Source organism: Euleptes europaea, chromosome 1, assembly GCF_029931775.1.
Source record: "Euleptes europaea isolate rEulEur1 chromosome 1, rEulEur1.hap1, whole genome shotgun sequence".
Taxonomy (NCBI): Eukaryota; Metazoa; Chordata; class Lepidosauria; order Squamata; family Sphaerodactylidae; genus Euleptes; species Euleptes europaea.
Genome location: NC_079312.1, coordinates 115,684,027 through 115,704,420, shown reverse-complemented (window position 1 = coordinate 115,704,420; position 20,394 = coordinate 115,684,027). Strand labels below are relative to the sequence as shown.

The 20,394-nt window shown below is 43.5% G+C and overlaps 1 protein-coding gene across 1 annotated transcript in view; it reads right to left on the bottom strand.

The window, feature by feature from the left end:
* Positions 1 to 10,874, bottom strand: part of TECR (trans-2,3-enoyl-CoA reductase) — a 50,938-nt gene extending 40,064 nt beyond the window's left edge. The window contains exon 1 of the mRNA XM_056857020.1: positions 10,769 to 10,874. Within this exon, the coding sequence (XP_056712998.1) occupies positions 10,769 to 10,783 (15 nt within the window). The 5' untranslated portion in view covers positions 10,784 to 10,874. The remainder of the gene's footprint in view (positions 1 to 10,768) is intronic.
* Positions 10,875 to 20,394: the final 9,520 nt, after the last annotated feature.

Here is a 20,394-nt window from a genome sequence, read left to right as displayed (position 1 = left end):
CCCCCAAAGAGCTTTGTGCTCAGGGAACAACAATTTGCTGGTGGTTCCTGGCCCATGGAGTGCGAGGCTGACCTCAACAAGGGCCAGGGCCTTTTTGGTCCTGGCCCCAGCCTGGTGGAATAGTCTACCAAGTAACATCAGGGCCCTGCGGGAACTAAATGAGTTCCACAGGGCCTGCAAAACAGAACTGTTCCGCCAGGCTACACCTGAGGGCAGCCGCAAGCCTTTCCATTATTACAAATTGCTGGCCTCCCCATCCTCCCCTCAACTGGTTTGGGGCTCACTGCTGGTCAGGACTGCCCAGTAGCTGAAATCAAGCCATCTTGTTTATTGTAATATGCAGTATGAATTCTAAAATATGTTTTAATATAGATGTTTTACTATAGATTTTAAATTGATGTTTTTATCATTGTGTTGTGAGACTCCCTGAGCCCAGCTTGCTAAGAATGAGAGCAGGATATAAATGTAAATTCATGGAGACTTCATGGAGAACAGGAGAAGTTCCAGCAGACTGGAGGAGGGCAAATAGGGAGAAGTGTAAAGTACTTCACCTAGGCAGAAACAACATAAGGTACGGGATGGGAGACAGTTGGCTTGACAACAGTACATTTGAAAGATCTGGGAGTCTTAGTGGACCACAAACTGAACATGAGTCAACAGTGTGATATGGCGGCTAAGAAGGCCAATGCAATTCTGGGCTGCATCAATAGGAGTATTGTGTCTAGATCAAGGGATGTAATACTACCACTGTATTCTGAATTGGTTAGACCTCACTTGGACTACTATATCCAGTTTTGGGCTCCACAATTTAAGAAGGATGTTGACAAGTTGGAGGGTGTCCAGAGGAGGGTGACCAGAATGGTCAAAGGTATGGAATCCATGCCTTATGAGGAGACTAAGGGAGTTGGGTTTGTTTAGTTTGGAGAAGAGACGGTTGAGGGGAGACATGATAGCCATGTTTAAATATTTGAAGGGATATCATGTTGATGAGGGAACTAGCTTGTTCTCTGTTGCTCCAGAGACTAGGACATGGAGTAATGGATTTAAACTAATAGAAAAGTGATTCCACCTAAACATTAGGAAGAACTTTCTGACGGTGAGGGCTGTTCGACGGTGGAATGTACTGCCATGGAGGGTGGTGGAGTCCCCGTCTTTGGAGGTTTTTAAACAGAGGCTAGATGGCCATCTGTCGGGAGTGCTTTGATTGTGGGATCCTGCATGGCGGGGGGAGGGTTGGGGTCACTGGGGATGTGGGGGGAGGTAGTTGTTAATTTCCTGCATTGTGCAGGGGGTTGGACTAGAAGACCCTGGTGGTCCCTTCCAACTCTATGATTCTAAATAATCAATTAATTAATTAATCAAATTAATCAAAGACCAGGCCTTCTGCTGGACATGCTGGTAGCAGCTGTGGCTTCAATTGGACAGCTGCAATCTCTCCTGGGTAGAAAAGATCTGGCCACTGTGGTGCATGCCCCAGTTACATCTTGATTAGATTACTGTAAAGCAATCTACGCAGGGTTGTCCTTGGCAAGTGTGTGGAAACTTCATTTGGTACACAATGCTACAGCCAGAATGTTAATTGCAATGGATCACAGGAATCTTACCCATCTACACTGTCTCCAAATTTGCTTCTGGGCACAATTCAAGGTGCTGGTGTTGACCTTCAGAGCTCTATATAGCTTGGGATCAACATACCTGAAGGACTGTGTACTCCCTTATGAACCTGCCCAGCCATAAACTGTCATCTTCATAGGCCCTGCTTTGGGTGCCCCTGCCTTCTGAGATTAGGCGGGTGGCAATCTGTGAGAGGGCCTTCTCAATCATGGAACTAACGCTCTGGAACATTCTCCACAGGGAGATTTGTCTGTCCTCTTTTGCTGCTGTCTTCCACCAACAGGTAAAGGGTTTTTTTTTGTTTCCTTTGGCAATCCCTCATTTCTAACCAATGTTTTAATTGCTTTTTTATGTCTTGTTGTATTTAAACTATTTTTTATTGTTTTAGTGATGTGTGGTTTGGGAGGGGTAGTTTTTAGTGGTTTTAAAATGTGGTTTTATCAAGTAAATTTTAAATTGTTAGCCGCCTTGGTGGCTCTTATAAGGGCAGAAAGGCAAGATATAAACTTTGTAAATAAATAACAAACCTTATCCTTATGCCTGATATATCCCCAAAGGGCCCTAAAGAATATAAATTTCCCTATTAATATGCAATCTAGTTATTCTATTTTACTGCTAATATACAGGTGTAAGCCTGTATTATCAAGGAACTTTGTTTCACCAAGCAATGTAGCAAACTTGCACTGGCTTTTGAAGAAATTAATCTAAAAACTCAATGAAAGCAAAAATTTACCTAGTTTTAGAATAGTAATGTGTTCTGAGACCAAAGAGATGCTGGTTTAATTTCTTCGCCCAAGTACACTTTGAAGTCTCAGGGGTAGCCCACAATGTCCTTAAAGTTTCACAGAAAAGCACTCTTATGAACTGCAGACCATACACTAGTTTCCCATGCTTCATACATTTCAACTGCCTACATAGTGATTAGAGAAAAACATGGGTCTAGTCACAGTGCATGAAGTGCAGAACAGGAAGTTTCTTTCTGTCAGTATATGGAGTGTGCAGCCAGACATTCATGCTACACCACATGCATGCTGTTCCTAATCCCTGTGTAGGGAAGTGTAATGTATGAAATAAGTGTCCATAAATACAGCAAGAAGCAGCTGAAAATAGGCAGTAAGTAGCCAATTCACCCTTTCTCTTCCCTGTCACTTTTAGCCATCTACATAAACTCATCTTAGAAGCAGGATATCAATATTATAAAATGCAGGTATGTCAGATGACAACAGAAAATGTTAACTCTGGAACCAGGAGATTTCAAAAATATATATATTTATTATTTGTTTACATTATTTACAGTCCGCCATTCTCACTGAGACTCCAGGCAGATACACAATGCAAGTCAATATCATCAACATGATGGGACATCCAATAAGCAATGCAATAGGGATTGGTATTTGCAGAAAGCTGAAACCAAGCAGAAAGCTGAAACAGCTGAAACAAAGCATAAGTATTAACATTAACATGTTAAATGATGAAGAAATTACACAGTAGAATAACAAGAATATAAGAAAAGCCATGCTGGGTCAGACAAAGGCCCATCAAGTCCAGCAGTCTGTTCACAGCAGGTGCCTCTAGGAAGTCCACAAACAAGACTGCAGCAGCATCCTTCCTGTGTTCCACAGCACCTAATATAACAGGCATGCTCCTCTGATCCTGGAGAGAATAGGTATGCATCATGACTAATATTCACTTTGACTAGTAGCCATAGATAACCCTATCCTCCATGAACATGTCCACTCCCCCTTAAAGCCTTCCATGTTGGCAGCCATCACCACATCCTGGGGCAGGGAGTTCCACAATTTAACTATGCATTGTGTGAAGAAATACTTTTTATCTGTTTTGAACCTCTCACCCTCCAACTTCAGCAGATGACCCCGCATCCTGGTATTATAAGGAAGAAAAGCTTTTCCTTGTCCACTCTCTCCAAACCATGCATAATTTTATAAACCTCTAGCATGTCCCCCCTTAACCACCTTCTTTCTAAGCTAAACAGCCCTAAACATTTTAACCACTCCTCATAGGGCAGTTGCTCTAGCCCTGATCATTTTGGTTGCTCTTTTCTGCACCTTCTCAACCTCTGCAATATTCTTTTTTAGGTATGGTGATCAGAACTGTACAAGATATTCCAAGTGTGGTCTCACCATAGATTTGTACAAGGGCAGAATGATATCGACCGTATTATTCTCTGTTCCTTGTCTAATTATGGCTAGCATGGAATCTGCTTTTTTCACAGCAGCCGCACACTGGGTTGACATCTTCATCGAGCCATGCACTACCACCCCAAGGTCCCTTTCTTGGTCTGTCACTGTCAGCACAGATCCTGTCAGTGTATACATTAAGATGAGATTTTTTGCTCCAAAATGCATCACTTTACACTTGCTCACACTGAATCTCATTTGCCATTTTAATGCCCACTCCTCCAGTTTGAAGAGATCCTTTTGGGGCTCTTCAGTCTGATTTTGTTTTAACCATCCTGAATAATTTGGTGTCATCTGCAAACCTGGCCACCTCGCTGTTCACCCCCAACTCCAGGTCATTGATGAACAGGTTGAAAAGTACCGGTACCAACACAGATCCGAGGCACCCCACTGCTCACATCCCTCCATTGTGAGAACTGACCATTGATTCCTACTCTCTGCTTCCTATTTTTCAGCCAGCTCTCAATCCATAAGAGGTCTTGTCCTCTTATCCCATGACTATGAAGTTTGCTTAGCAGTCTTTGGTGGGGGACTTTGTCAAAAGCCTTTTGGAAATCCAAATACACAATATCCACAGGCTCATTCCTGTTCACATGCTTTCTGACACTTTCAAAAATCTCTAAAAGGTTAGTGAGACAGGACCTACTTTTACAGAAGCCATGTTGGATTTTGCTCAGCAGGTCTTGCCCTTCTATATACTTGACAATTCTATCTTTAATAATGCTTTCCATCAATTTACCTGGAACAGACGTCAAGCTAACTGGCCTATAATTTCCTTGGTCCCCCCCCCCAGAACCCTTGTTATAAATGGGGGTCACATTGGCCATTCTCCAGTCCTCTGGTACAGAGGCTGATCTAAAGGACATGTTACATATTGTACAAACAGCAACAGACAGTACAGCCTACTCTTTGAGCAGATTTGGGGTTTCAACTGCCAGACTTCCAAAGAAATAGAGACAGTATCCTTTTCTCCAAGTCTTAATATGCAATTCACCAAACACTGTTATTGCTGAGCAATAACAACCTGACTAACCTCATATTCTGAGATAGCTTCAAATAGGAGAGTCAATCACATATCCTTGATTGGATCGCTCTGTTTTCAGTTTTTCTTGCAAGCAGCCATTTTCCTAATAAATACTACATACCCACATAATATTGGATTATTAGCCTCACAGAGGGAAGAAAAAGCAGGCGTGTAAAGAAGTCTGCTTTGGCAACAATTACCACACACTGTGTTAACATGAGTATAATTCATTTAATTTTTGAAGAGACATCCTTAAATAGGTAAATAGATCCTTAAAATCAATTCCTATTAATGAGAGTCATGTAATTTCAGTAGCACTGTGAACTCGCACCAAGCACAAAAATAAAAGGCACATATTTTAAAATTCAGCATTTATGGGTCACTCCTAAGCAGTTATACTTATCTAAGCCCACTGAAATAGAAAGGCTTAGAAGAGTGTAACTTTGATCACTGCACTGTTAGCCAATTTTATGCTTGTTTACTTACTTCATTTATACCCTGCTTTTCTCCTCAGTGTGGATCCAGATTGACTTACATTTTTCTCCCCTCCTCCATTTTATCCTCACAACCAACCTGTGAGGTAGGTTAGGCTGAGAGCATGCAACTTCCTTTCCCTTTCAAAAAAAAGAAAGCCCCAATGTGAGAGAAACAAGTTAGCTTTCTGAGGATTGTACAATAGTTGCATGACTAAATTGCGTTAATTCTACTTTGTGAGCTTGTACTTGGATCTGGGCCTTTGAACTTTACCATTACAGAAGGGTTGTGCAAAACCAATAAATGTGGTAACTGAGATTAAGATTGCACATCTAAATTACAGAGCTGAATCTTACTACTATGTTCTAAAAGTAGCCATATGCTACTACTATGTTCTAAAAGTAGCCTTATGCTACTCCAGTACGAGTACCTTCGGCTGATGCAAGACACTCATGTAGAGGAATACAGGGGTTCCAATGGAGCACAAAGGCAGAATCCAAAGGCAGAATCCAATCCATAATCTATAGCAGGAGGCTACCCAATTTCATTACAAACCCTCAGAAAGCAGTATACGGGTATCCACTTCATTTCACTATACAAATTACTCACCTGACCAAAACAACCTTTTGCAAACTGGCAGCCGAGTAAGGCGTCACAGTGACCCACAGGCAATGTGACTGTTCTGACCATACCCTACAGTAAGCACCCTCTGAGAACCGTGTAAAGCTGATCTGAGCTCCTTGGAGGCAGGCCAAGATAAACATGTGACAAAGAAAAGGCTCTTTTGATTATTAATCTTAAATAGTTAAATTCTCAAAGCCAGAATATCTACAGGATGGGCACATGTATATTCTTCTCACTGAGGTCTCAACACTATGGGAAGCAATTTTTATATATATATATGGACAAAGTAGGCCTACAGAATTCATGGGACAGATGTCTCGGGGTAGAGGAAAGATGATGTCCTCACTTCAACAACATCCCCAAGCACAGCTTTACTCACATCCTTAAGACTGAATAGCAACTATTCACTTACACGTGAGAATTAAAAAAACAAAGGGAAACACATAGGAACATTGAGTAGTATAAACCTGTTCCTTGCTGATCCTAGTCCTTGAGAATCAAGTCTGCTACTTTATGCACACGCCCATCCCAGCTTCTGCTGTCTGGTCACAGTACCATGTGACAGCATGTTGGAAACTAACTTGTATGATTTTCTCTGTTCTCTAGACACCCAGCTTAGAAGATGTACCATACAAGATGTACCATACAAACACCAAACAGTTGGAAGTGAATGCTAGACAATGGTAGTTAAAATGGGCCTGGGAGCAATGCAAGCAGCTATTACATGAATAGGGTCTTCAGTGCCAGGCATAAACAAGAACATCAGGATGGACAAGGATTCTAAAAGATTCCTACATCTCCATCAGCCTGAAGCAACCTTTGTTCCTCCCTATCCTACATGCCAGAAGATAATAGCACTGGCTGCTGTGAAAGCACAAACTCCATACCTGTTGACTAGAACACCCTGGGCTAATCTTCCATACTGGTAAAGCAGGCTGAAATCAGAAAGGCTTTAACTTTTGAACAAGAATAAAAAGATATGAGGCAAGTGTCAAGGTGATCTGTGCTGTAACTAGATCTGCTGTTGCTGCTAACCAGGGACAGCAGGGCTGAGGCATTTCATCTGTTGGACTGGGGAAAAAGCAACCAAGAATTAACTCTGGGGGGGGGGGGTGCCTGCTTCAGTCAAGACATTCATTCCAGCTAAAGATTTCAGGGAGACATACTAAATAATATCCTGCTTAAAATTCAGATGGGAGCGTTTGCTACATAAAATACTTCAGAAGCTGCTGAGCTAGCCAAGCAGGCAGTGCATATAACCAATCTTAGTAGTGTTGCACTGCTAGGCATATATCCATTTACAGGACAGGTGCAAAAGCTGCTCTGACCTCATAGCTGAAGAGACAGACTTAGCTGCTCAGGTCACTCTCCAGGCTGCTGTAGTGTATTTGTATGCTTGCTTCAATCTTCATTTTCAGAATGACAAGATCTTGGTACTTTCAGACAGCTCAAGATAAAGCTCAAGTTCATAATTCTTCATATTATCTAATACTTTATGATTTACCGTAAGAATTACTAAACCTGGAACAATCCAGCTGTGACCTGGGCACATGAGTACCATCTACAAATGTACTTAATGTTCTCTTGCAGTTGTGTGCTTTATATGAAGTTTGATAGAGGTTAGAAAGTTGTTTCTCAGGTAAGCTTGTCTGCCATTATGCATAGCTGATAAATCCTCTGAGGAACCTAGGTTTCCAAAGGACACGGTGAAAATCACCATTTTAGACAATGACAACACTAGGGCTTTGAACATTCCTGTTCATCTAGAGCACTAATTCCCAAACAAAAGACAAAAATCACTAATCAAGTGCTGTTGGGACAATTAAGCTCATGATCCTAACGATATTTAGGCAACCAAATTCCTAGAGACCCTCAAACAAAGCTTAAAAAAATCACCGCTCTATATCCAGAAGTTAACTGGAATTCTATCATATCTTCCTCAGCAAACAAAAAATATATATCCTAGTGGTCCCCAAACTGTGCTCCGCGAAACGTCTCCTATTGCTCCATGAAGAGATTGGAAAGAAAAATACTACTGTCATTTGGTTTAGTATATAGGTGCTAGATGAAAATTCGTGCTCCGTGATGAATTTCTCTCCTAAAAAGTGTTCCATGACTCAAAAAGTTTGGGAACCTCTGATATAGACTATGAACACTAATATACTTCCCAAGCAAGCAAAAAATATATAAAATAGGCATCGAGAAAATAGGCATGGTTTTCTTTCCACCCCCAAGTGAGCATTTCAACTCCACGGAGGCAAGTCAGTGTTCTGCATTCTTAGGCAACAAATGTATAAAAGTGTGAGCCTTAGTGGAACCTGAGCAGTACTTCTCAGTTGTCTACAGTACTTTTGTGCCTGAAATATAGATTGCAGGAGTTCTAAATTATGGTGCCCAATAATCTACAAATATAGGTACTTCCAGGCAAGGGCAAGCTCAATAGTGTCCAAAAGGTGACAGCAACCAATACTACAGAAGAAACATCAAGCCCCTGCATCAAGCAATGAAAGACTAAGCTTCCTATTACTTTCTCATTATTGCAGGCTCTATTTCTCTGAATAACCAGGTGTCCCTACTTTTCTTGCAACCTCTTGACTGCAAGACACATAACAGCTGAAGTTCTCTAAACACTTCCTATATGGATGCACTTTCCATCTTTAGAACAAAACTTTCAAACCTTTCAGCAGTGTTAGCCAACGTCTTCAGCAGCCTGAACTAGGATGACCATGAATTACAACAATCTACAGTTACACCATGTACATTCCTGTCTCCATTCTCCTTATCATGATAGGTCTGCAAATCATACAACTACAATGTACAGCCACTTGTATGTTTCTAGGTGGTTCCATCTAAATGGTTCTTTTTTAAAAAAAAAAAAAAGCCCTCCAGGAGTCAGGGGGATTCATAAACACCTCTTCCTAACCACAGGCTCTTAGAGGGCCAATTAATATTATTTATTGCATGGGAAAGATTCACTCATGTTCACACAACTGTTTGCTTAGGAAAGCAAACCACATTGTGAGTTTTCATACATTCAGTAACTGCTAACCACTACTACAGCTCCTATACGGCATTTCTTTCTTGCATCGATCCACCTGGCCTATTGAGACAACGTGAAGGTGAACAAGTTTCACAAAACTTGCTATTAATCTAACTGAGATGGTGAGAGGGAGGAATTAACACATTGTCGCAGACTTGCACAATGAGAAGAAAATCAGATCAAGCTGATATAATCTCTCTTGGGCAATCAAAAGGAGTTTGTGCGTCATGTAAAAGCAAAAGAAACATCAAGCAGTGATAACAAAAGGGGGTGGAAAATCTCCATTTGAAAAGATTGTAACAGAATATATGTATAACATCTTGCAATTGCTACACCAAAAGGGAATATGCTTTACTTTTAGGACACAGAATCAACCTTTATAGCTACTGCCTTTTAACACAGCATATATAAAATCTTGCATACTACACCAAAAAGGAACATGCTTTACTTTAAGACACAGAATTAATCTTTGTAGCTACTGACTTTTACATCTCTACTACTATCTCCCATTAGGCCTTCACCTTCAAGGAATCAGCATCCTGATCAGGTTTTTAAAATATATTTATGAAAAAAATTATACATGCAGAAAGATCTAATTTTGGAGGAAACCAGGTGGTAGTATGGTATAAAAACACTGCTTTTACTTATTCACCTGGAATACCACTGGTTAATACCAGTTGACCATTTAATACACAAAAACAAAAAGCAAGATAGCAAGTTATATATCAAGATCTCACAAGCAATCACAGGACATAGGATAATTTGGATACCACCACCACACACATCTTTCTCACCCAGATCCTCTGACCTCTCAAACAATTATGCAACTGATTTCGTCCCCCTCCCTATTTCCCCCCTTTAATTGATATTAAACTGTTTTCAGGAGAGGGGGGTTTACAAAGTTGTATTCCTTGCACACCTGGGGCAGGCTATAGAAAGAAAGAACCCACAGAAAGAAAGCCCTGTCTTGTCTGTGAATAGCCCCATTGCTTAACTTTTGTTATCCGCACAAGGAGCAACAAGTTAACGGTTAAATATAACAATTCTCTCTGAAGAGCAGAAGAAGTATGCCACGGTAAGCATTAGGAAAAGGACAACACCAAGGAAAAGACATCAAGATAGGCAAAATTATATATCACAGTGGGTAGCCGTGTTAGTCTGTCTGCAGTAGTGGAAAAGGGCAAGAGTCCAGTAGCACCTTAAAGACTAACAAAAATATTTTCTGGTAGGGTATGAATTTTCGTGAGCCACAGCTGAGCTGTGGCTCACAAAAGCTCATACCCTACCAGAAAATATTTTTGTTAGTCTTTAAGGTGCTACTGGACTCTTGCCCTTTTCTAAAATTATATATGTTCATCGAGCCAATTTACACCAGTGTTACAGGCAAGCCTATGAAGTTCCAGGTAACTATCAGAGAGAGGAAATCTAGCAAGGACATACTAACCAACTGAGAGGCTGAAAAGGGTATTGCCTTTAGTAGACACCACCTGGTGCAAAGGACATACAAGCAATGGAGAAAGGGGTGCGCGAACCCCGACTCCAATAAGCTTCCTTTCAAGAACCAACGCACGTTCGTTCACACACCCCTCACGCGCATCTTTATTCCCGCGCCTCTACCCGCCATCCCTCGCGCATGCGTTCCATGCACGCCACAATCCCACGCGTGCGAAACCGCCCTCCACCTCCCGCCAGATCGGAGCGAGACCAGCCAAGTCGACCGCGAGGCGGAAGGACAAACACCAGCATATCCTCCCCCAAGATCACCGTTCCGGGCCTCCATTGCCCCCCACTCACCTCGTAGTACTTCATTGCTGCACACGCCCGTCAGCCGCCGCCGCTACAGCCTGGCACCCTTTCTCCTCACGTGACACTCTAACCTCATTGGAGGGGGCGTGGCACGAGGAAAATAAGGCCAATCGCAGAAACCCGGTCCCACACGCTAAACCAATCAGAGGAATAAGACCCGCCCACCCGCTGCGTACCCGCCCCAAGCGTCCCTATAGAAACCCGTAGCGCTTGACAGAGCGCGATCCAATCAACCGGCAAAGTGAGCTAGAGTGGCAGACAGACGAAGCAATCGCAGAGGTTTTTTTTTTTATAAAAAAGGGACTCACGGACCAATCACAATGCTCAGCACAAATGTAGGATAGTTTTTGTTGATCGGGTTGGTGCCAACGCTTCTGTCGGTGACGCGGGGCGTTGAACAAGGCCGCAACCTGTGCTACTTCCGCACGGGAGCAAGCCCTGTTGAACCTAATGGCACTTACTTACATGCTTACAAGCGGGTCGCGCGAAGTTCAAAGTGGCCAGGATGCAGCCGAGGGGGTAAAGGTAAAAGCCAGATCTACATGAATCCTTGTGGATCCGCTAGGGTTTTTTTTTAATTCCCCCAAATCTAATATCAAAGCACACCCCGAAGCCAGGACCACGGACTGAACCATAAAAAGCAAAGATCCAGTACTTGGCAGAGCTGCAATGACGCAAAAACAAGGATCCAAGGCATAGATCCTAATGAATTCATGTGATTTTTTACAATGAACAAAATAAAACCACAGTAGTTCATGCCTTAGTAGGCAGCATCACAAAAATCAGTCGCACATCCACCACTTAGTTGGCATCTTCATGGCATTGTAAGTGTGCAGAGAAAGGATTGGAAGTGAAAGTTTTCAAAGACTGGAAATAATCATGATGTTTTACGTTCCTGGTGGGAATAACAGTTTTTGCTGTCTTGTCTGCTACGGACCTAATGACACATTACATTGCTTTCAGGTCCCTCCTGGTTTCTGTTAGGTGTGCACTGGGAATTCCATGTTGAACCTGAATTCCCTGATGCACACAGGCCTATTCAGATTGGAACTATGGTGCCTAGAGAGAGGGGGCGTAACCTCCCCCTCCGTGTCATTTCCCTGGTCTGAAATGGCCCCATATTTGCCCTGTTGGTGAAACTTCTATGTTCACAATTGATGCAACCGACTTCTCGGGGCTGTTGCAGGTCAGGAAAATTGCCCAGAGTGAAGGTTTAAGAACCACCTCCCTGCACATCACAGTAATAATCTGAATCAGGCCAGCACCTGCCTGGGAATTAAGTTTTAACATGGAATTCCCAGAGCATTTCTAACAGGTAGATTTCTAAACAGTGTAACTTGTAATTAGACCACATGTTGCCTTAGCCGTTGGCAAAGAAGGGAGAGGAAAGAACAAGCATTTTGACTTCTGCTACCTCTCGTCATAACTCTATGAATCAAATTGTACATAACAATAGAGGTTTTGTGACTGGAACTAATTATGTGTAATTTGACCTTAAAATCAACTGTGAGGTGACCATATGGCTACGGTGGCCGACTAAGGCTTGGGAAATTCCTGGAGAGTTGGGGGCAGTGCCGGGGAATGATGGTTTTTGGGAAAGGGGAGCTCAGTGGGGGATATGATGCAATGGATTCCATCCTCCAAAGCTGTTTTTCCTCCAGGGGAACTGGTGTTGGTGGTTGGGAGATCATTTGTAATCTTGGGAGAATTCCAAGTTTCACCTTGAGGATGGTATCCCTGTATATGACTCAGGGCCATGACACAGGAGAAGGGAAACAGGGGAGAGTTAACTCTTTCCCCCATGCTGTTTCCCTGATTGTTCAGACTCCTTTTAGCTCTGGTAGCCAAAAATCTAAGACCATTTCCAGGAGAGGGGGGAGGGGGGAGACTCAGCCTAATGTCATGCCATGACTCCATGGTGTCACTTCTGCTGGTGTAACCAGAAGTGATGTCACCATGTTGCAGGATGCTCTAGGATTCACCCCAAACTCTGTGGGTTTTACCATAGAGTTTCTGATGAATTCTACTGCACAGTGATGTTGCTTCCAGTTACACACCTAGAAGTAGGGTTGCCAGCTTGAAGTGGTGAAATTCCTGGAGATTTGGCGGAGTGGAGTATATCAACATAGGGTTGCCAACCTCCAGGTGGGGTTTGGCGACCTCCTGAAATTACAGCTGATCTCCAGAAGACAGAGATCAGTTCACCTACAGAAAATGGCTGCTTTGGAGGGTAGACTCTGGCACCTGCTGACACCTTTCCTGATGCCCGCCAAGTGTTTTTAGAAAGTGGGTGGGGCCCACCAATCCAAGCGACCTGGACACCCTAATAACATTACTCCCTGATATTTTGTAGTTGGCTTTGCCTCCTGAGGCAGCCACTTTGTAGTTGCGCTCACCACCCTGTGTCAGAATTCCAAAGCAGTTCACAGGCTCAAAAAAGCTAGGGACCCCTGCCCTATGGCATTACACCCCACTGAGGTCCCTCCCCCCCAAACCCCGCCCTCCCCAGGATCCCTCCCCAAATCGCCAGGAATTTCCCAACCCAGAGTTGGCAATTCTATATCAACATAATGATATTCAACTGCCAATTAAACAAAATATTGAAAAAGCCCTAGTGGCCTAGGAGAGGGGAATAGTCACTCCTGGGGGACTAGGGCAAGGAAACTGCAGGAAAGACTGCCTTGTGGGATCCCCATTGCCCTCTATCGGCAGCCACACCAGCAACAGGGAAACCACGCAAGCCTGTTCCTGGGTGGGAACCATCTAAGAATATAAGAACATAAGAAAGGCCCTGCTGGATCAGACCAAGGCCCATCAAGTCCAGCAGTCTGTTCACACAGTGGCCAACCAGGTGCCTCTAGGAAGCCACTAACAAGACGAGTGCAGCAGCACCATCCTGCCTGTGTTCCACGGCACCCAAAATAATAGGCATGCTCCTCTGATACTAGAGAGAATAGATAAGCAGCATGACAAGTATCCATTCTAACTAACAGCCATGAATACCCCTCTCCTCCATGAATATGTCCACTCCCCTCTTAAAGCCCTCCAAGCTGGCAGCCATCACCACATCCTGGGGCAGGGAGTTCCACAATTTAACTATGCGTTGTGTGAAAAAATACTTCCTTTTATCTGTTTTGAATCTCTCACCCTCCAGCTTTAGCAGATGACCCCGTGTTCTAGTATTATGGGAGAGGGAGAAAAACATCTCCCTGCCCACTCTCTCCAAACCATGCATAATATGTGTACCTTCTCCCCTATTTGACCCAGAGTGGCCTTTTTTTAGAAAGGGGGAAATGCCCTCTTCCACAGTGACATGGCCCTAATTGTTTTTTTGCCAAATGCAGTTGCTTTCCAGGGCCATATAATATATCTTGAATTTTTGGGGGGGGAAAGGAACTCCAGAATCATATGTCGCTTGGTCCCAAGGGACAAAGTAAACAGGATTCTAGACTTCCCAGGCAATGGCTGACACCTGACAGGAGATGGAGGACAGGGACATGGGGGGCGGGCACCAGCATCATGCATGGCATGATAGAACTTCTGGGGGAAACCAGAAGTGATGTCACTTTACGAATCACCAGAAACTCTGCAGTAAAAGATCCCACCGACTCCTAGTGACCTGTCACAACATCCTCCCCACCGGCAATTTAAAAAAAAAATCTCCATCCGCCTGAAGAGAAGAGAAAGTTGCTAGTGGCATATTTGTTTCTTTTGCTAAACAACAGAGGCTACATGGGGCCTTCTTAGCTTTTTCTCCTCTGGCAATTTTCCTACAAAAAATTGTCCCCTCTACTGATTTTTGCTCCACAAAAGAAAAGATACAAATACTCACTTCCCTGAGTAGTGAGAAGTTCAAGGGAAGATATTTCAGGGCCTGAAGCAACATGAGACATCCTGAGACTGTTATGAGCTAGTGAGAGCTCAGGCATTGGCAGAATTTTGAAGCACCATACCAAAAATGCTTTGGTGAAATTCCCAGAATGACTTAGCAAGTCAATATTTTCACCCTTCCTGCCATTGTCTGACACAGCATTAAGTCATATGATGAGCTGGACTCCCCCTCGAGGGTAGAAATTGCTACAGGAATACCTATAAAAGCAAACGCAGGCTCAGAAATGTACCAGCCTTTATTAGTGAGTCATGTACACTGAAAACTCAGAATTGGCCCATAGCTCTTTGTTATCTCTTTTGAGCTAATTTTTAATCTAGGATGAACCAGGACAAGGAAGTGATTACCTGAGGGAAATAAACTGTTCCCTCTGCCACAAATAGATTGATTGATTTTCCTTTATTAATATCTTGTTAACTTGTTACTGGGTTCACCAAGCTTGCAAGATCATCCACAGGAGAACATACAATAAGGAATGCTGGATTAGATTTAGATGAAGGTGGAATGAAAATTGGCATAAGGGACATTAAAATTTGAGATATGCAAGTGATGTCACATTACTGGCAGAAAATAGTAAAGATTTGAAACAACTGCTGATGAAGGTTAAAGCAGAAAGTACCAAAGCAGGATTACTGTTGAACATCAAGAAGACAAAAGTAATGACTGCTGAGGAATCACACAACTTTAAAGTTGACAATGAAGAAATTAAAATTGTTAAAAGATTTTCTATTCCTTGGCTCCATCATCAACCAAAAGGGAAACTGCAACTAAGGCCTTTTATGCAGGGATGTTTCCCCGTGGTCACCCCTGCTGACTGCTTCAGGGCTTCCTTTTGATTATGCATGCCTTTTCCGCCCGTCAGAGGTCACCTTGCTCTTCCTGCACATTTTGCCCGTGTTTTACAGATACTGTTTTAGCCAGAATCTTTGGGCAAAATGCCTGGGGAGAGCAAGGTGACCTCTGATGGGTGGAAAAGGCATGCATAATCAAAAGGAAGCCCCGAAGCAGTCGGCAAGAGTGACCACAGGGAAACATCCCTGCATAAAAGGTCCAAGAAATCAGAAGAAGACTGAGAGTGGGAAAGGTAGCCATGAAGGAGCTAGAACAGATTTCTGAAGTGTAAAGATGTGTGTTAAACAAGATTAAGTTAATTCATGCAATAGTGTTCCCCATTACTATTATTTACTATTAATTAATGTGATGGTCAGTTGCTGCAGTCTTTGACAGGCACTGTAGAGTTCCTTTCGCACAGGCTGGAGAAGAAGTGGCAACCAAACGCATATTGGTGTTTGCAGTATGAAAGGTATATTTACTGTCACTTAGCAAACATATTAACTTGGAAGACAACAGCAAGAAAGGCCAATCGAGAAGAAAGCCTAATATTATTCTGGTAAAGCAGTTCAAGGAAAATAATACAGAATAAGGTCAGGGAAGAAACAATGTAGAGCAAAGACCTGCATACTTAATGGAGGAAGAGCCTGCCATTAATTTTAGCTCCTTTGCTTAATCCTCTTTCCCTGGAAAATGGTCTTCACATGTACTGGGAGGAAGGCAAGGCTATTTCAAGCACAACTTCTATTAATACAACTTCTTGTAAACTGATACGAGCAAATTCATAATGGGAGGAAATAACTCAAAATGCCAAAGATTTTCAGGGCCTAAAATGTCTATTCATATTTTTTCCCCAAATAAAGCTCCTTTTTCAGGAACACTCCACTTTAAAGGGCTAGGATCACCTTCAGATTAGTAACCTGGATAGTAAACAAAAGTTGCATGTAGCCATGTTGTTCCAAAGAAAAATCCAAAACCACAAGCAGTGTAATACCTTTTATTAGGACCAAATGAAACAAAGTCTTCTATGCTTACAGCTTCAGTATAAGAAAAGGTGTAACCAGCCAGAAAGCCCCAAGACTTCAAAACTGGAACAATGCCCTATAACTCATTGAGGTCTCTATTCCCCAAGCAGCAAAAATCCTCCTTTGCCCATAAAGAAAATTTCCCGGAAAAGCAACTGAATTAAGCAGCAATCCTAAACAACCAGAAGGGGGCGAAGAAGCATGAATACAACTGGAGGCATTTTGTTTTGTGTTTTTCCCTACTGTCCTCAAGCACCCAGCTAAACAGGCAAGCCTGGTTTTAAACAGAAAAGCAGCTTGTCCTTTCAGTGATTCATTGCGGTAAAAACTTCAGAGAACCTCCAGATAGATGTGTGTGCGTTTCTTCTCTACCTGCACTGTGAAAGTAGGGCTGTGACCTAAATCTGTGTCACCGAAAGAGCAAACTTCTGTTGCATTTCAGAGAGTAAATGGTTTATTATTAGTGCTTTTATTTCATGTAACTGGCTGAATTCACACAGTGGTGATTTTTTCTTGTACTTCCTGTTGCTGCAGCAGCAAATGCTGAGTCATTTGCAAGGGCACCAGAGTATCCACATGGTAGTTTTCTCCACATTTTCCTGGCCCCACCCCCCTACCCAAGGGCTGCCATTCTCTCCTCATCAGCCAAGAGCATTTTCAGGCTTCCTTTAATGAATCAGTAATTGACATATCACTATAGCGATATGTCAATTACCCATTCTAAGCTGTAAAGATCTAGAAATGGTTGCAAGGAGTGGGGTGTTAGGGCAAGGGAAATGACGCTGATGTGGGCAGGACCTACAAAAATGTGCACCTTCCCATCCACACAGCTTACAAAGGTTTTGACTGCAGTCCTTCTCAAAAAAGGAGCCCAATTGTGACACAGCCGGCACCTGGAGAAGCATGCATCCTCAGCTTTGCCAGCAGCCAGCCCCTTCCAACTCAGCTGCCCTCCACAAAACAGCCCCCCATCACATGTGGTGCTGGAGCGGGCTAGACCTCTAGTGCGTGCCTCCGGTAGGGAACTTTGGCTGTGGGCGGAACCCTATGTTGGATCCCTAGTGGTAGTTCTGGCGATCTGGATTGGGAAACTTGCCCTTGGCTGCCATCCAGCATGGGGGCTGTTCCATCTTGGATTGAGGTGGTGCAAGAGGTGGGAAGATACGGCGGTGGGGAAAGTGTTGGCCCAGGAAGACATGCAAGGAGACGTAATGGCGCTCGCTGCAAGTCTAATCTCCATCCTGTTGGCCGATGACAGTTTTTCAACCAACAGATTCGTCCCTTGGTGTCCCGGCCCAATAAGCACACCAAGGAGGAGAAGTTTTAAGGATTTATTATTCAGCTGAATAACAGGCTCCAGTCCAAAGCAGGAGCAAGCATTTTTAGTCCATCATAAGATTATAATATTTGCCAAGGTGTCAATCATTGCAAACGTCATGTTCTCCTCTTTGCATCATTCTCTCCCCACCTTAGGTATACAAAGTCATGTTAAGCCCACTTCACATCTTTCCATACAACCCATGATCAGAAAATGGAGGCGATTCTGCCTTTAGGGTGGGCAGTTTACTAAACTAATGAAGTAACGCCCCTTACTCTGGCCTTGGCTGAAGCAACTACCTCATCAGCAAGCTAATAGAACAATTGGTGCTTAGAGTACGGCATGGGGGAGACTGAATACACTTCTTATCTCTTGTCTCCTACAAATGCATCAGAAGTCCGTGAATCTACAGCACTTTTATCTACTTCAGAAAGTCGCTCTCATTATTTTCATTAACCCTTAGCTCAGGCCCACAGGCCCATCCCTCAAAATGTGGGTGGGGAGGCTCTGATAGGTGGCTGCATTTTGTCCTTGGTGGTGTGCAATACCAGATATGTGAAAAATAAGACACAATAACATCTGATCTGTTGCGTGAGGAACAGGTCAACCTGGCTTGCCTGACTGAAACCTGGGAGGATGACTCTGATGTGGTCACTTTGACAAAGCATACACTAGCTGGGTCCTTCACCAACCTTGAATGGGAGGACTGGGATAGATGGGGTAGCATTTCTCTTCCATTAGTGTTTCTCCATCACTAGATACCCGGTGCAGAAAGATGCTGACTTTGATTGTATGTACCTTGTGTTGGGCACCAGAGACAGACTAGGGATCCTGCTGGTGTACCATCCGCCTAACTTACCAGCAGATTCTCTAGTTGAGCCAATGGAGGCGGTGTTGGACTTGGTGCTGAGGACCCCAAGAATGTCCATTGGTATTTTAATATATATGCCGTGGCTGCCTTGTTGGGTCAAGCTCAGGACTTCATGGCCACCATGACAATCATGAGTCTGTCTCAGATTGTACTGGGCCCATGAAAAAGGACATATGCTGGACCTTCTTTTCTGTACCAAAAAGCTTGCCAATGATCTAATTAGGGGGTGGAGTTTCAGCCCTGGTTGTGGTCAGATCACTGTCATCTGAAGGCAGGATTGAGCTTGCTGCCTCCTCCCTGAAGGGGTGGTGGTCCAATTTGGATGGTCCATCCTCAGAGATTAATGGATCCAGCTGTTTTCCAGGAGGCCCTGGGGGATTTGGAGAGACTTCCCAGTGACTCTCTGGAGGCCCTTGAAACTGTATGAAGTGATAGGCCAACTGGGACCATGAGCAGAGTTGCTCCTTGGCATCCTCTTCCATGCTCTGTGAGGCTCCTGGCTCCTTGGGTTACCAGGGAGCTAGGTGATATGAAATGGACTGGAAGATAATTAGAGCGATGTTGGCAGAAGACTTGGGATGAATCAGACAGAGCATGTCATAGAGCCCATTTACAGGTCTATGAGGTGGTGGTGACGGCAGTGAAGAAGACTTCCTTCTCTGACACCATTGCATCAGCAGAATCTTGCCCAGCTTGTTTAAAGTGGTGCATGACTTGATAACACCTAAGTCCAAGTCCGACCTACCAGAAATTAAAATTGGGCCTCCAGCTTTGATGCTTTTGCCAGATTGTTTGCTGACAAAATCTCTCTCATCATCAATTCTGACTTGGAGGCCAGGTTTAGAGCAGATCTGGTACCTGTTTGTCTTTTTGCTATGAATAGTTTCAGGTTGATCCTGCCTATGAATGCTGACAGGATCCTTGGAAGCGTGAGGGCCACCGCCTGCGCTCTGGACCCATGCTCATCATGGCTTTTAAAAGAAAAGGTATTGGAGCCATTAGTGAAAATCATCAACTACTCCCTGATTGACGGAGCCCTTTCAAGGCCTTTGAGGGAGCTCTTCCAAGGCAGGTACTAGACCTCTGCTCAAAAAACCTTCATTGGCTAAGGATGAGGTGCCTATTCAGGGGACAGTCTTCTCTGTTGATACTGTAGAATCTCCCTGTGGCTGTTGGCACAGTTGACAACTTGATTCTTATCCACCGGCTTGAATACGGAGTTGGTGTTAAGGGTGTAACCATTCAGTGGCTTCACTCTTTTCTGTCTGGCTGGACACAAAGAGTCTCCCCGGAAGATGCAGAATCAAGTTTATCCATCATTGCTGGCCTCTCCATCTCTCCCCCCCCCCACTATGGTACCTGTGGGGGGTGACTTGCCTAAACCCACTTGCATGGTGGAGTCTGTGTTGTTTTGAAGGCCATTCTCTATGGTTTTAATGTGGAGTTTTAATTAATGTTTTATGGATTTTATGTATTAAAAGGTTATTACCTGCCCTGAACCTGGCCTCAGCTGGGAACTAGGGTGGGCTATAAATTTGAAAAATAAAAATAAATAAAAATACCACAGGGTTCTGTTTTTTCACCCATGCTCTTTAATATATATGTATGAGGCTGCTGAATGAAATTGTCTGGAGCTTTGGGGTTGGGTGTCATCAATATGCATATGATGCCCAGATTTAA